At 43.4% G+C, this 17,908-nt stretch overlaps 1 protein-coding gene across 1 annotated transcript in view; it reads left to right on the forward strand.

Annotated features, from left to right (window-relative positions):
- usp53b (ubiquitin specific peptidase 53b) overlaps nt 1-17,908 on the forward strand; it is an 88,397-nt gene that overhangs the window by 50,204 nt on the left and 20,285 nt on the right. Inside the window, exons 11-12 of the mRNA XM_079863577.1 lie at nt 7,871-7,984; nt 8,847-8,972. Of these exons, the coding sequence (XP_079719703.1) occupies nt 7,871-7,984; nt 8,847-8,972 (240 nt within the window). The remainder of the gene's footprint in view (nt 1-7,870; nt 7,985-8,846; nt 8,973-17,908) is intronic.

The following is a 17,908-nucleotide window of genomic DNA, read 5'->3' on the forward strand; positions in this document are numbered from 1 at the left end:
CACGTCCCGCCAGAAGGGGCGTGGCTTAAGACTATATAAGCAGAGTCCAGATAGGTTGTTCTTTGATTTTTCATCTCTTCAGCGAAGTGGTCACACCTCGCTGTTCTCCGGAGAAGCCTGCGCCGTTGAAGAGCCTTCAGCGGGACGAGCCTTCTCAGAAGCCGGCCATCTCTCGCCACTTCAGCCGCCGTTCCTGCTGCGCTATCCGGCGCCGATATCCTTACATTGCACGCGTGTTACGTTACACACGCTTTTCTAAAAGAGCGAGGCGTTGTTGCAAATGCCTCTCTTCTCCAAGTGCGGCTCTTGCCGAGCCACCCTCAGCGACGGGGACCGCCACATCCTGTGCGTTTCCTGCCTGGGACGAAGTCATGCGGACCACGCGCTTTCCCAGGGCGGCTGCCCGGAATGTCTATGTCGACCCTGCGGGCTCGTCTAGCATCTTTCGACGTGGACCACACACACACACAGCGACCAAAGCCCGAACACCATTCTCCCTCTGGCTTTACGCATAAAAGCATGGGAAATGATCCCGGACGTGTCAGATTGGGTACTGAACACTATAGAACGGGGCTATTCACTGCAGTTCGCTTGCAGACCCCCACGCTTCCGAGCCAGGGTCGAAACCACGGTGAAAGACGAGAAGTAGCACACCTACTTCGCACCGAGATTGCAAAACTGCTGAAAAAAGGGGCTGTCCCTCTGATACAGAGCGAGTCAGGTTTCTACAGCAGGTATTTCCTCGTCCCAAAGAAGGATGTTGGTCTCAGACCCATCCTAGATCTCAGACGGTTAAACAAAGCCCTTATGCAGAGATCGTTCAAAATGCTCATGACCAGACAAATTCTCGCGCAAATTCGCCCGAGAGACTGGTTTATCTCTGTGGATCTGAAAGATGCCTATTTTCAGATTCAATAGCGCCCCATCACAGGCCTTTCTTGCGATTCGCCTTCGAGGGTTAGAGCACCGTCCTGCCGTTCGGTCTGTCTTTGGCACCTCATACATTCACGAAGTGCATGGACGCAGCGCTCGCTCCCCTGAGACATCAAGGGATGTGAATTTTGAACTATTTGGACGACTGGCTAATTCTAGCGCAGTCAGAGGCAGAGCTGATAGCCCACAAAGCTTTATTACTCGACCATTTACAGGATTTGGGTCTCCAAATCAACTGGACCAAGAGCTCGCTGTCTCCCAGCCAGAAAATTTCCTTTCTGGGGACAGACTTAGACTTTGTGTCAATGACAGCGCGGCTGACGTCACAGCGCACGCTGCAAATTCAGCGCTCGGTAGCGTCTTTCAAGGTCGGCAGCATCTTTCCTCTCAAGTGCTTCCAGAGGATGCTGGGTCTTATGGCTTCGGCCTCGGCAGTGCTTCGACTGGGCTTGCTTTTCATGCGCCCTCTCCAGCACTGTCTGAAAACGCGGGTCCCGCTTCGAGCATGGACCTCCGGCCGCGTTCGCCTCAGGGTGACTCAGAACTGTGTTACAGCACTGGATCCCTGGAAGGTGACAGACTGGTATCAGTCAGGCGTGGATCTGGGAATGGTCTCGAAACGAAAAGTAATATCGACAAGACGCCTCCAACTCACTTTGGGGCGCCCTCTACGAGGGCAGGCCGGTGTTTGGCCTGTGGGCAGCCCAGGAAGGGCGCCTACACATAAACTGTCTGGAGATGAAAGCGGTCGAGAACGCCTTGGGACATTTTCTCCCCTTCCTAAAGGGCCACAAGTCCGTCTTAGTCCGTACGAACAACATGGTGGTGGTGTCCTACATAAACCATCAGGGCGGTCTCAGGTCAGAACGCCTCCTCGTGTGGGCCCAGCACAATCTGCGCTCGCTAAGAGCAGCACATGTACCAGGCTGCCAAAATGTGGGCCCGGACATTCTGTCCAGAGACAATGTTCCCCCCGGGGAATGGTCCCTGCACTCTCAGGTAGTCCAGTTACTATGGGACACCTTCGGCAGAGCGGAAATCGTTCTCTTTGCGTCATCAGAGAACGCGCACTGCCCAATATTTTTTCACGAAACACAGGGATGCGCTGGCCCGCGAATGGCCCAGCCGCCTGCTCTATGCGTTTCCTCCGATCGCGCTATTACCACAGGTGATCAAGCGAATCAGGGAGAACGAATGCTCTGTGCGCCTCGTGGCACCGCTCTGGAGGAACCAAGTCTGGTTCCCAGAGCTGATGCAGCTAGCGAGTACGACCCCATGGCCGATTCCGGTGAGGAAGGATTTCCTCTCCCAGGCCAGAGGCACGATTTGGCACCCGCACCCCGACTTATGGGCCCTGCATGCATGGGCCATCAACGGGTACCCGCTGATCTCCCAGCGGGGGTGTTGAATACAATTACTCAGGCTAGAGCGCCCTTTACGAGACGGCTCTACGCTTCTAAATGGTCAGTGTTTTCCGGCTGGTGCTCAGCCCGAAACACAGATCCACAACGCTGTAGCGTTACGGAGATTCTCTCCTTTCTACAGGAGCTTTTGGACGAGGCCAGGTCCCCCTCCACGCTCAAAGTATACGTGGCGGCCATAGCAGCTTTTACAAAACCTATGCATGGCCAGTCACTGGGAAGGAATGATCTCATCATCCGCTTCTTGAGAGGAGCTAGGAGATTAAACCCTCCCCGGCCCCCTGTGGTTCCGGTCTGGGACCTCTCCATGGTCCTGGATGCCATGAAGGGCGAACCCTTCAAACCACTTCAGTCCGTGGATCTGCGGTATCTTTCGTTTAAGACCGCTTTCCTCGTGGCTCTCGTCTCAGTTAAGCGAGTGGGTGACCTCCACACGCTCTCTGTGAGTGCTACGTGCATTGAGTTTGGGCCTAATAACTCCAAAGTCATCCTCAAACCAAGACACGGTTATGTCCCCAAGGTGCTTTCCACTCCGTTCAGATCACAAGTCATTTCACTGTCAGCTCTCCCAAAACCTGATGGTGAGGGCGATGTGAATTTTCTCTGCCCTGTCAGGGCATTAAGAATATATGTTGAACGGTCTGCTGCTTTCAGGCAGTCAGAACAGCTCTTTGTTTTTTTTGGTGGCCGTACTAAAGGGCTAGCCATGTCGAAACAGAGCCTATCCAGGTGGATAGTTGACGCTATAGCTCTAGCTTATAGGTCTAAGGGACTTCGATGTCCTCTGGGCATCAGAGCTCATTCCACCAGAGGCATGGCCTCTTCGTGGGCATGGTCCAGCGGAGTTTCACTCCAGGATATTTGTATGGCAGAAGGCTGGGCCTCTCCGTCTACATTTATGAGGTTTTATAACCTGGAAGTTCCTGCCTTACAGGCTAAACTGTTGTCAGTCTAACATAACACGTACTGTTCTGCTCGACTCAGATCTGCGCAGGTGTATTATGTACGTGCTTCCGGCACGGAAACTAGATCTACAGATCAGGCTGATTGTTCCCCCTGACTGTAATTATACACTCACATCTGTCCCTCGGGCTCAGATGTCTTCTGACTGACAAGCAGTTATTAAATCATTCTTATGAGATTCAGCCCACAGATGTCTATCCCGGCTTTTCTACCGTACTAAGCACCCATTCCCCCTATTCAGGAATGGTTAATTATATTCTTAGGCCCACCCCGGTCGGCCCAGATATTACCACTATTATGTGTATCCCCGGGCACATGCCCTTGGGAATATATATGTGGACATCACTAGCACGCACAGCGTTTTACATTGGGTTCCCGTAGCGCAACACGAGAGTACTCTCGTAAGAGAACGCTCTCGGTTACTAGCGTAACCTCGGTTACTCTCTAGATGAGGGAACGAGTGTTGCGTAACCCTGCCGTGCTTGTGCTACTTTCTGGTTTCGCTTCAGTATGAAAAACCAAAGAACAACCTATCTGGACTCTGCTTATTTAGGCTTAAACCACGCCCCTTCTGGCGGGACGTGACGTGCACGGGCGCCCGCGACCCTCATTGGTGCTTACGTCACGGGCAGTCCCTCGATAGGTTGCAGCAGAGCAACCAATAGGCGCGCGAGCTGCCTCGCCTAGGTCTGCTTATGCAGCAATGCGTTTTAAATTAATGCAAAAATTAAGGATAATTTTTTGAGTAGCGATTTTTTCAGTAGCGATCTCGGGACCAGAACTGCGCAGTAGTGAGCAGGAAGTAAAGCTGCGAAATCAACGCTCCGCCCTCACTCTCGCAGAATGTACTCAGGGAGAGTGCATTGTGCACACTTTTTTAAAAATTGATTGCAGTACGACAAGAGGCTTGTTAAAATAAAGTAAATACAATCTCCTCAGTCCTCTGAAGGTCCCGAAAAAAATGTCCGTTGGTGCTTCAGTGACTACTTCGCTCAGAGAACCTGTCAATCACAGCTGTCCATCATGACGTTACACCACCGCATCACGTAACTAACTAAAAACCAACTTATTTTTGAAACAGACACTTGAACTTACATCAGCGTGATAAAAACAACAGCAAATGAAAGAAACCACCTTTGGAAAAAAGATATTTGAAGTCTAATTTAATTGTTTAGTTGGTCTCACGTCCCGTTGAATAACACGGGGAGGCGGGGCTTATAACCTATACTAGGACCAGTCACCAGGGGGCGATCGAGACGTTTTGGCTTCACTTTGCAGGGCTTATGCGGCACACTTGGGTCCACCTCACGCTGTCTACACCAAACACATTCCACTTTAGGCCGTACAATCTCCTCGTGGAAGGAGCTCTGGAACTGAGTATGGTCTCAACCACTCCAGCCAACAGGCCAACCTCTAGGTACTGAGCCCCCGCAGAGGCCAGGCCCAAAGTTTCCACAGGTCTGGTCGAGGGTGAATATTGAGCCCCCGACCTGTGGAAGCAGGTCCCTCCTGTCAGGAATGCTATGATGAAAACCATACCCGGGCCGGCCAGTACGGGGCAACTAGAAGTAGGCTGATCCCGTCTCGACGGACCCTCTCCAGAACTCCCAGGAGCAGAGCGATCGGGGGAAAAGCATACATGCATAGCTTGTATAACAGAGATAACAGTTTCCCCTGGGACAACAGGAGGATCTGATGCGCCAATCTGGATAGAGGGCGCAATCTCAGAACCCCTTGATGAATCAAGTACGAGAATACCGACACATTGTCTACGTGGTGACCCCTGAGGTCTGGGAGGAAGCTCCTCAGAGCCCTGCCATCCATGACCACGCCCCAGCCCGTGAGGGAAGCGTCTGTCGAAGCGGCTTTCCGGCAACATGATGCTCCCAGCACGGGCCTTGGGACAGAAACCAAACTTTTTTTCCACATAGATAGGGAACGAAGGCATCTGCGCGTAACCCTGATCATGCAGAACAGGTTTCCCCTTGGGGAAAACCCCTTGGTTTTCAACTACCACTGCATGGCCCTCATGTGCAGCAGGCCGAATGGAATGACGTTGGACACTGCTGCCATGAGCCCTAACGCTCTCTGAAAATGTTTTACAGTGATGGATTGGCCTAGCTTTATACTGGCCACCGTGGCCAGGATGGACTCGATCCGTGCAGGAGACAATTGTGCCCGCATCGTGACCAAGTCCCACGCCACTCCCAGGAACGTGGTTCTCTGGACTGGTGCCAACACTCTTTTTTTCGAGTTGAGTCACAACCCCAGGCTCTGGATGTGGGCAAGGACGACATCTCAATGCCGAACTGCCAGCTCTTGTGACTGGGCCATAATAAGCCAGTCGTCGATATAATTTAGCACCCTGACACCCCTTTTTGAAGCCTCAGCGGAGCTAGAGCTGCATCCATAGCTAGGCCGAACAGAAGAACCCAATATTGGAACGCTTCGCCCCCAAAAGCGAACCTCAGGAACTTCCTGTGAGATGGAAGGATGGATATGTGGAAGTATGCGTCCCTTAGATCTATCGTGACAAACCAATCCTCAGATTTGATCTGACTCACGATGATGGGAATAGTGAGCATCTTGAACCTGAATCGCCTCAGAGACCGATTCAAATGCCTTAGATCTTAAGTTGGCGCAACCCTCCATCCTTCTTGGGAACTATGAAGTAGCGGCTGTAGAACCCGGACTCCCTGTCCGGCAGAGAAACACACTCTATGGCCTCTTTTATCAGCAGGGAGTTTAATTCCTGTTCCAATACCCAACCCTGCACTGGGTTGGCTGCATTCCATAACAACCCGTTGAATTTCGGTGGGTGGAATCAAACTGCCGATTGTGTGCAGGACCCAAGGAGACATGTTTGGCAGGTCTTGCCATGCTTTGAAATATTCTACTAAGGGAACCAGCCTCTCGAGACTGATTTCAGGTATTATTCGAGATTCGTTCTCGATCCCCTGAAGCGGCTATCCGGCAGGGTTTGGTCGAAACGGTTCTCGATGTGTGGACGCGAGTGCTGCCTGGCCGCAAGCCTGTGGGGCAGACAGAGCAGCGTGCGTTCGCTGGAAACCGATGTGTTCCGAAGCGCACTTTACAGTGGGATACAGACATCGATTTCCTGAGGGCTCCCCAGAGGGGAGGCTCTTTCAGTTTAGTTCTCGACACCCTGAAGCGGAGAACCGGCAGGGAATAATCGAAAACAGCTTCCGATGTGCGGACGCGAACACTGCCTGGCCGCAAGCCTTTTGGCCGGACACTGCAGCGTGCATTCAGTGAAAACCAATGTGTCCCGAAGCGCACTTGACGCTGGATACAAACATCGATTTCCTGAGGGCTCCACGGAGGAGTGATTCTCACTTGTCCCTCCACGGGGGGACAGCCATTTTCGTCTCGTTTGCAATACCCTGAGAACCGGCAGGGAAAAATCGAAAACTATTTTCGACGTTCACTGCTCATCATTTTAATTCCTCAGAATTAAATGCAGCCATAAACACTGGATAAGTGAAACACAGTCTGGATGGTAGGCTGAATTAAAATATCTAACTTCTTAAAGTCAGATAATATTCCATCATTTTAATTTCATATAATTAAATGCAGCCACAATCACCAGACAATACTGTTTTAATATTTATTTATACGGTCTCATAATCTACACGCTGCATCGGCAAACGCGAGATCCGAGCCGTTACAATATATTTGGCTTTCATCCCTCGAGAAGAAAGTCAACAGGTGCTAGGTTGAAACATCCGACAGCGCACGGATGCGCGCGGGCGCCGAGATATTTCTCAATGAACACTGCCAGCACCCTTAGGAGCTGACTGTGAATGCCTCGCACCCACACATCTTTATTGCAGAGTAGACCCGTAATCTACGCGCTGCCTCGGGAAACGCGAAATCCGAGCCACTATAGATTCTGTATTGCAATCTACGCGCTGCCTCAGCAACGCGAGATCGCGGCCACAGAATCTTTGCAGAATAGACCAGTAATCTACACGCTGCCTCGGCAAACGCGAGATCCGAGCCACTATAGATTCTGTATTACAATGCAGACCTTTAATCTACGCGCTGCCTCGGCAAACGCGAGATCCCAGTCACATAATCTTTATTGCAGAGTATACCCGTAATCTATGCGCTGCCTCGGCAAATGCGAGATCCGAGCCACTAGATTCTATATTGCAATGCAGACCTTATTTGGGATAATTCTTATGGGACAAACAACACCAAATAGGACAGACAGTTTGACACAGAGTGCTTGCTGAAGAGCAAAAAGCTAACTCTGTTGTATGCCAGCGTCCCTTTGTAGCTTCCATGTATGCCGTCACACGTTACGTCATGACGCAATACCAATCAAGATTGGCTTAGTTTCATTCATGCTTCAGAGCCGCTACGCTTAGGGCGTTCCCCAAAGTGTCTTATTGACGCAGTTCGAGTTCCCTCGAAAGGGAACAAAACTTTTGCAATGGCAGAGTATTTATGTAAGACTGCATTTGAAAAAGTCTAATTGGATGTAGACTTACCCCTGTGATTTCTCTGTCTCTCTTTTTCTGTTGCAGACACTCAGCTGACATGCTCTAAGAAACTGGAGAGTGTGAGAGATGTGAGTGCTGGTTCCCAACGAACAAATCAGGGATCCCTCAAAACACCAATGCAATCTTCATCCAATCGTTGTAGGTCATCATCATTACTATTCCTGTACAGTATTGTATGCTTCTACGCAATGGTTAAAGGCTTACTCCACCCAAAATTGAAAATTCTCTCATCCTTTACTCACCCTCATGTGTCCCAGTTGTATATGACTTTCTTACTTCAAATAAAGTCAAGCAAAGATTTGTAGAAATTAATTACTTCTTTGTGAGTCCATGACACAAGTGGAGAAGTTCCTTAAAGTTAATGATTCAAAAACCATGCAGAACAACCTCGACGGTAACCCACACAATCCCAGCTGATGAATCAACATCTTCTGAAGCAAAATGATTGGTGGGTGTAAAAATATACTTTTTAATAATATTTTTAAATAATATTTGAAACTTTCTTAACTATAAACCATCATTTAACTCAACTGTCCTATGCGGGTTCCCCGTCACTTCTCACGTGAGCTTCACGGTTATATCATGCTTTACAACATGCTGATGTAGCTTTTCACGACACTCTCATGAACCCACGTATGACAGCTGGAAGCGATTGTTTATATTTAAAAAAAATATTAAAATATTAGTATTTTTCTTTCAGACCCCTATTGTTTCACTTCAGAAGACATTGATTCATCAACTGGGGTTGTATGGATTACCATCACATTCACTTTGTCTTCATTTGTGTTCATTTTAAGAAATAAAGTCATATAAAGTACATCTGGAATTACATGAGGGTGAGTAAATCGTGAGAGAATTTCCATATCCCTTTAACTAAAGAAAGAAACAAAGTTGTATTGTTTTATTGTTTATCTCTTGCATTGTAAAGATAATTTTCTGCCAAGAGTGAGAGCTCTTTAGAGTTTTGATCCTACCAATTTATGCATTTTCAATTTCTCAGTTAAAGTGCTTCCAGAAAGTCCCAGCAAGTTTCGAGAATATTCTAGAGATTTTTCTCACCGCGGAGGAGGACAGAGGAGAGAGAGTGAAAGAAGCTACCGAAGATCAGACTCTCTCCAACACAAAGGTATGTTAATAAAAGATACATATTTATAATATTTATAATATTTTCATTATTGAATCTAAAATGAATTATCATCCTTTGGACAGTAGCCTTTGTAGAGTCCATTATATTTTTCTCTATAAAAAAACCAACAGAATAATGCAGTTCTAATGATAATTTACTCAGAATAAGTGCACAACAATTATGCTCTTTTTTACTAATGTGCTCATAAAATATGTACACTTTAATCATATTATAATGTTAGTTTAGACCAGGGGTGTCAAACTCATTTTCACTGAGGGCCACTTCAGCATTATGGCTGCCCTCAAAGGGCCGGTTGTAACTGTAAGACTTTTAAAATGTTAATATATTGTCTCTTTATTTGATTATTACTTATTTAAGTTACAAATAATGTATATGCATTTGCAGGGGTGTTTTTAGGTTTTAAAAACATCAGGGGATGAGCCCGAAACATCAGGGGCTGGATAATAATGATTTGATACAGAGAATAATGTATATTGTACTGTATATATGCAGGGGCAAACTGGCTCAAAAAGTCAGCCTTGGCACTGTAGCCACACAACACACATTACCACACAGTCATGCTTATTCAAATGTGAGGTAGTTAGGGGGGTTCGGGGACATGCTCCCCTCCCCCGATACAATTTGGATTTCACGGACCTACATAATTATGTGCATTTTAAGGTGTTTAAAGGCCAAAAAATGTGGATAACAATAGCTTTAAAAGCATGTCAGTGGGCAGTAGCATAAATTATTTGTCAAGATAACAGATTCTTAAAAATGAGAATGAGGATAAATGTTGCAATGAATGATCCACACTACAATATGGAAATGCAGAATATTTCTGCTTATTGTTGACAAAACACAATCACATATTCCAAAAAGGAATGGCCTTAAATGAGAAATCTTTCAAGGATTATTTTGCATAGATGTTACATTTCAATCAAAAGCCAGTGCAATCTTTTTGTGTCCGGCAAATGAGCAATTTATATTAGCATTAAAGATTGATTTCAGCAACTTGTTTCTTTCATCAGTTAATCAATGTTTTTGGCACTAATCAGTTTAAAGTTCAATTGTTCACTCATAAAGACAGTCACTTGTCGCCACCTACTGGCTTAATGATGCAAGTGGCGCAAACACAGACAAGCGGAGTGATACAAATGGTGAAAAGGCTAATACTGGTACCTATATTAAAAACCCCTTACCTGACAGGGATCACTGGTGATCCCAGATTATTTTAGTTCAAAATATGTTTGAGCTTATATATCTCAATATTAATAACAGTCTGGTTAATTTTGAGTCTTGAACTATAAACTCTCAAGGGTTGGCTTTCTAAATGTATGTGTGTTATGTTTCTATTCAGAATTACTTATGAGCAGTAACCTTTTTATTTTGGGCATTTCATGTATGCAGCACTTGCCAAAATTGGGGGTGATGAGCAAGGGGTTAAAATAATATAAAATATCAATATATTATTCTTCAATCAGTTCTATGCAGCAGAATCTATGGAAGCTTGTTTCCGCCACAAAATAAAAAAATAAAAAGATAATAGCGACTTTTTATCTCACAATTGCGAGTTTACATCTCGCAATTCTGACTTTATTTCTCAGAATTGCGAGATATAAAGTCAGAATTCTGAGATATAAAGTCAGAATTGCGTGAAATAAAGTCAGAATTCTGAGATATAAAGTCAGAATTGCGAGATATAAAGTCGCAATTGCGTGTTATAAAGTCAGAATTCTGACTTTTTTTCTCGCAATTGCGACTTTATATCACGCAATTCTGACTTTATATCTCAGAATTCTGACTTTATATCTCAGAATTCTGACTTTATATCTCAGAATTCTGACTTTATATCACGCAATTGCGAGTTTATATCTCGCAATTCTGACATCTTTTCTCAGAATTGTGAGATATAAAGTCCAATTCTAAGGAAAAAAAAAAGACGGACTTTTTTTTTTTTTTTACCTTAGAATAGTTTATATCTCACAATTCTGACTTTATAACACGCAATTGCGACTTTATATCATGCAATTCTGACTTTATATCTCGCAATTGCGTGATATAAAGTCAGAATTCTGAGATATAAAGTCAGAATTCTGAGATATAAAGTCAGAATTGCGTGATATAAAGTCGCATTTTGCGAGAAAAAAAGTCAGAATTCTGACTTTATAACACGCAATTGCGACTTTATATCTCGCAATTCTGACTTTATATCTCAGAATTCTGACTTTATTTCACGCAATTCTGACTTTATATCTCAGAATTCTGACTTTATATCTCGTAATTCTGAGAAATAAAGTCAGAATTGCGAGATGTAAATTCGCAATTGTGAGATAAAAAGTCGCAATTATCTTTTTATTTTTTTATTTTGTGGCGGAAACAAGCTTCCATAAGAATCAGATATAACAGATTTATTTTTTGACCAATTGTCAAAATAAAGCAGGGTTCACCAATCTCGGTCCTGGAGGGCCGCTGTCCTGCAGAGTTTAGCTCCAATCCCAATTAAACACACCTGAACCAGCTAATCAAGGTCTCACTAGGCATACTAGACACTTTCAAACAGGTGTGTTGGACCTGGTTGGAGCTAAACTCTGCAGGACAGCGGCCCTCCAGGACCGAGATTGGTGAACCCTGAAATAAAGTATAGTCAGGGGTGCACATAACTGGTGCTCACGTGTGGTAAAAATAAACGACGCGCAGCAGAAAACATGGAAGGAAGCGCTTTTGAGTACCAACATTTTGGCCCAAAATGTTGGTACTCAAAAGCGCTTCCTTCCATGTTTTCTGCTGCGCGTCGTTTATTTTTACCACACGTGAGCACCAGTTATGTGCACCCCTGAGTATAGTCCTACAAAGCTATTTTTTATCAGAGCATGAGCAGAGCAGGGAGAGGACCAGATTTGTGTAATTTTACCAGTGTTGCCCAGCACGGCTATACACACCATGGCTATACACATGTTACAGCACAGTAGTGCTATTGCAAAAAGAAACAAGTCCAGAGAAATTTCATGTCGGTTTTTTGAGCAGAACGCGCTGTGAACACGGAGAGGAGAGCACAGCGCGCGCACACAGCGTGCGGACTCGCACGCAAAGTCATAAAAGACGCTCAGCCAGAGTCAAACCATCGCCGAACACGGAGGGGCGCGGTGGCTTTCTAGTATCTTTTGGTCAAAAACCGAAAAGGTTATTTCGGCCGAAATTTTTCGGCAGCCTAAATTTCGTTCGATCCCTAATTTTAAGACACCCATATGCTCTCGCGGGCCATATAAAATAATGTGGTGGGCCGGAATAGGCCCGCGGGCCTTGAGTTTGACACATGTGGTTTAGACCATACACATTTTTCCCTTGTAGTTTTTGAATTTTTTTAGTTTATGGAGATTTGTGTGTTGCACATTGCAATACGGTTTCCACTGGTAATATGCATCAATCATCCTCACGCCAAAAAAGAATTGCTAAACCTTTTTATGAGCACTAGAGTCCTTTTAACATAAGCCGATTTTAGACTTTTATTTTGCTACTGTAGTGCTGTCCTTTTTTTTCTTCATGTCTCTGAAATAGGCTACGTGCACAAGCGTCGTGACGAACTTCCGCAATTGTCAGAAGTCGGCATATCAGTTTCCGGTTTACGACTGTCTTCATCGGCATCCGCTATAAACAAACAAGATGAGTGCTGCTGTTGTATACGAAAAAAAGAATATAATGTGCGTGACACATCTAAGTTTCTAAGAACTGTAGGTGGATCTAACGCCCGTTTCACACATACTCCGTGTGCAGTGTGTGTGCGGTGCAGGAGCAGCACGCGCTATAGTGCTTCATATATGATGTGTTTGCAGTGAATAACTGATTCACGGCTGTACCACAAACACTTACTTACTATTTTTATTTAAAATCCAGAAGTTATGCTGCAACTTTTATTTAAAAAAAAGTTTTGTCAGCATTGCGATTCTCTTTGTACACATATACACTCTTTAATGGACGCATGCACGTTTAAACACAATTTAAACAACGTAGGGTCATTATTCCATGCATTACTTATACTTATATTAAGTTGCTCAAGCAAGTGGTCAAATACTTAACTGTAAATTGACAAAAACAGCCGACTCTCATGCCTTTTCTTTTGTATTTAAATTTTAATAAAATAGATCTTGCGTGTCACAACTTGTTTTTCCACCTCCACGAATGAGATAAGTGTTGTTCATTATGTCGCCTTGTTGAAGTAAATTGTAGTTTTCCTTGCTTTACCCCAGTCTTCTAAAAGTAAAAAGATGATTGTGAAAAATAGTAGTATATAATTAAATGCATTTATGGTGAGATTACTACATTTATTTAGTTAAACGCATTTATGGTGAAATTACTACATTTTCAGGTCAATCTTTGTTCATTTTGACCACGAAACATGCGCTGTCACTTTAATTCAGCGTTTGCAGCACAGCAGAAATAGACTCGGTGCGGAAACGATCTCTGCACTGCTGTAGCTGGAACGGATCGACGGACTGCAACCGCGTGCAGTGTGAAAGCTCTAACCTGTTAACATGGGTACGTAAGGAGCACTGCTGTGTGCCACTTTGCTCTGCTTCAAGTCGCTAACAGCCATTTGAGCTTCAATTTCGCTGCACGAAATAGACATTTTGGGCGACGCGCAATTAAACCGGAAACAGATATGCCGACTTCTGGCGACAGCGGAAGTTCGTACTACGCTTGTGCACAGAGGTTTTTAGGTTTCATATGAGAATTTGTATGCATTTCTGCATATTTTGATATGAATTCGAGACAGTAATATATATATATGTCATCATACATATCTAATGGTGTTAATCAATCAGACATTTTGAATCTCTCAGCTTTTAATATTATTAACCATTTTTAAATGCTATTATTGAGTCCACAGAACTATCAAATATTTTTTTTTAATTACAATGAATTAACTAATGATGAATCAATGCAATGATTTTTTTTGCTTTTAGTGAACCTTATTACTTAATTACTTATTTTTCTGCATACACAGCCACTGTTTATTTAGTTGAGAGCAGCTTACAGATATTTTTCTGGGAGTTTGAAAACATGAAAGAAGCCATGCGCTCGTTGTGATTCAACATTTCTATTTTCAGCTGGGGGCACTTGCTCTGACAGACGGAGCTTCTAAGGGCAACTTACAGGAAAAAAGTTTGAGTACTGGCTAACCTCCAAAATAACAGCAAACCATCTGCCCTATTAAACAGGCTTCAGAAAGCATATATCTGTTCAAAGAGGCTTAATATTCATGTTAATGTAACCTTATGAATGACTGAGTCTTACTAGGTTCCACATAGTTGTGTTTGATAACACTTTACAATAAGATACCATTTGATAACATTAGTTAACATGAACTAACATTTAAAGCTACACTGTGTGATTTTTACCCCCATCTAGCGGTGAAATTGTATATGACTACCCAGTGAATATTAGTTTCTGTTCCTCTCAATTCCGAGGGCGTTTTAACTCCTACGGACCGGTGGCCGTATTATTCCAAGATTAACATGGCTTCCAGTTATCACTTCGTCCATGACAATAATAAACAATACGTCTAAAATGAATAAAACTACAGGACAGATGTCAGGAGGTAAACGTCACCCTTGGAATCGGCTATCCCAGCATAATCAGATTAGGCTAACATTACAATGTGTACAAAGTAAAAGCAATTAAAAGTAACTAAAATTTACAGTGTCCTTTTTTTATATAGCTTAAAAAATTGCGCCTTTAAAACTATTCATTACCTGTGATCCGTCGCAGCACAGATTTATGTTACAGGGTAAACAATACTTTTTCACCATTGACGCGAGGATGAAGTTATACTAGAGGTCGTTCTGGCGTTATGCACAACCATGCTATGGTTAGACAAGCAACTATAAAACTTTGAATTTACACAAATTAATTACAACAGGCTGAATTACCTGTCGAGAAGAAAGCAGGCAACCTCGGCATCCGTTTTAAAATCTTTTCTCCTCATGAGCTCTTTCCATCTGGGAAAAGTTACTCCAATATTGACTATGGTCTTGCTGTTTTGTCTGTACCGTTGACGTTTTAATTCTCTCTTTCAAATGTGCTCTTTCAAATGTGAGTACGCACGCACACACACACACACACACACACACACACACATATCTTTCAAATCTGCCGACACACCGCGAGTAATCTCCCCTCGCATTCGTCACGGTGTCACTGAGTGAAAAACGCAAAAGGCGAAGCTTGAATTTACAGGCATGTCCCTCTTTGGCTAATGTAGTTTCAAGATGGCGGGGCAACATGGCGACCGGCATTCGAACCCCTCACCTGTATGTACTTTCAAAGGCAGATTATAAACTTAAGAGAATACTTTATTACTTGAAAGAAGTAAATATACATTAATGAGCACATATATTTTTGAAAGAACTAAGTGTTTTTTGCTAAGAATCAACTAAAAAAGTTACACATTGTAGCTTTAAAAATGCTTCAAAAGCATCTATTAATCTAATGTTAATTTCAACATTTACTAATACATAATTAAAATCAAAAGTTGTATCTGTTTATATTATTTAATGAACCTGAGCTAGCAATGAACAGTTGTATTTGTATTACCTGAGATTAAAAAAGATAATACTGTTAATGCATTATCATTAGTTATCATAATGCATAATGCATAATCATAATGCATTAACTAATGTTAACAAATGGGACCTTATTTTAAAACCTTTTTTTCAATTAAGTTAATAAGCCTTAGAGCGGGGCATGGGAATGGGGACTCGACCTTCGTGGACGAAGGCGAGTCTCGATCTCAACACCGCGATGGTCATGTTCCTGCAGTGGGAACATGACTCATCCACAGAAGCTGCCACACCGTGCTTTAAGTCCAAACACGTGATACAACTATTGTGACCATCAGAGAGGTACAGATCCCTACCGCACCCAGAAACACACGGATGGAATGGCATCTTGAAAAAGATGCAAACGCACCCGTGTTGCTCTTTCAGGAAATGGGACCCGTCACCAGCGCCGGAGCACTCAGGGGAATGACCGCGGCAACACTGACAGTAAAACTGTAACAGTGAAGCACTTACTTCTTTCGCCCTCAATCAACCATCAACAAACACAGAAATTTGATGTTGTTAAAACTGCAGTTGAGAGCTCAGAAGCTCGCGATCACTGCTGCACTCTCGCTGTAGAAACCACCAGCACTGGGAGAGTCTTCCAGAAGAACACAGACACACTCGCTCGTTGTACACAACAACACTCTTCAGAGACATCGACACCGATCGGCTCTGAAGCGAAAGACAACTGGTGTGTGCATCTACTTCCGTATTTATACCAGCGCTGCAGGGCGGAGCGTGTGGTGCAATTCTCACACGCCAATGCGCATTGGCTCGTTTTAACAATACTCAAAGATGACAGGCTCCCTAAGCATGATCCCAATCAGTCGACACGTTGACTACGTCGAATGTGACCGAACTGATAGGGAACACTTTAGAAGATTTATTAACTAAATTAGTAAATATTGCTAAATTATATTGCCCTATTATTTAACATCATTAATGTGCATTTAAATCAATATAAACAGCATGAAACTATGATTTATATCTAATTTGTCCCTAAACATCATTTGGACAAGCCAGATTTATTTACAGCTTGTGCCAGCATGTGTTAAACTACGTGTTAAGTGTTAAACTACTATCTGGATTTACTAAAGTCACGCAGTGCAGTGGATATGCATTTGTTGTAGTTTCCCTTTCAGACGCAAAATTTATGGTAGAAGAGTATTTAAATCAGTGATCTCAAACTCAATTCCTGGAGGGCCACAGCTCTGCACAGTTTAGCTCCAACCAGCTCCAACTCACACCTGCAAGGAAGTTTCTAGTAATCCTGAAGACCTTGATTAGTTGGATCAGGTGTGTTTTATTAGGGTTGGAGCAAAACTGTGCAGAGCTGTGGCCCTCCAGGAATTGAGTTTGAGATCACTGATTTAAATGAATCACGCAATGCTATATACTAATTATTGCGCTTGTCAATTTACTGGTATTTGTGCCAATATTAAAGGCCCCAAAAAAGCATGTCTTAACCCATTTTGCGACATGGCTGCAATTGTTGCTGCTAGGAGGAGACACCGTAGAGAACACATGAGAGTGCGTGGTAGAAAATATTTTCCACTTGTATTAATTTCTTTGGAATGCCAGAGGAAGACGTTATCCAAACATATCGTTTGCCAAGCCATGTTATGTTTAATTTGCTGCAGACCATGCTGTTTCCTAAGAAAAGCATATGCGTAAAATCTGCATATATATAGGCCTATGTTTGTGTATGTGTTTGTCAGATTACATGTAACAAGTTGCGCCTGTGTCGACCCATACCTGATGAGCATCAGCTCTGCTTATTTGCGACCCAACACTAATTTGCGCTGCTCTTGGTAGATTGCGTTGGTCATTATGTAAATGATTAGACTGCGTCTGTGTTCTTTAATTTGCGCGTCAGCAGTAGATCACGCGCAAAACTTGCCACTCCCATTGGCGCATTTGTGGAATTGTGCTCTCACGCTAATTTGCCCTGTTTAGTAAATCTGAAAAATTTCAGAATGTATTTGCTTTAGATTACAAAATATCAAACCAAGTGACATATGTAATCAAATTATGTTGAAATAAGGGATTTTTTATGTTTTATGTTGAAACTTTTCTCAGCCATTTATGTCTATTATTTAAAAATGGTGTCAAGGTAATTTAATTTTTTTATAGAGTCAGTTTCCCTTAAGTGTCATAAAATATGACAATCGGAACATGTCTTGATTTTGAAGAATATATCAGTTTGTTATAAAATTTGACACGTAAAACTTTTTTTGTCAAATGCTTTGGCTTGAAAAGTGTATATTTGAAATCATTATTTAAATTATATTATATATATTTAAAGTAGCTTAGGTATCCAAATATATTTTGGAC

This window comes from Squalius cephalus (genome assembly GCF_949319135.1).
Source record: "Squalius cephalus genome assembly, chromosome: 2".
Taxonomy (NCBI): domain Eukaryota; kingdom Metazoa; phylum Chordata; class Actinopteri; order Cypriniformes; family Leuciscidae; genus Squalius; species Squalius cephalus.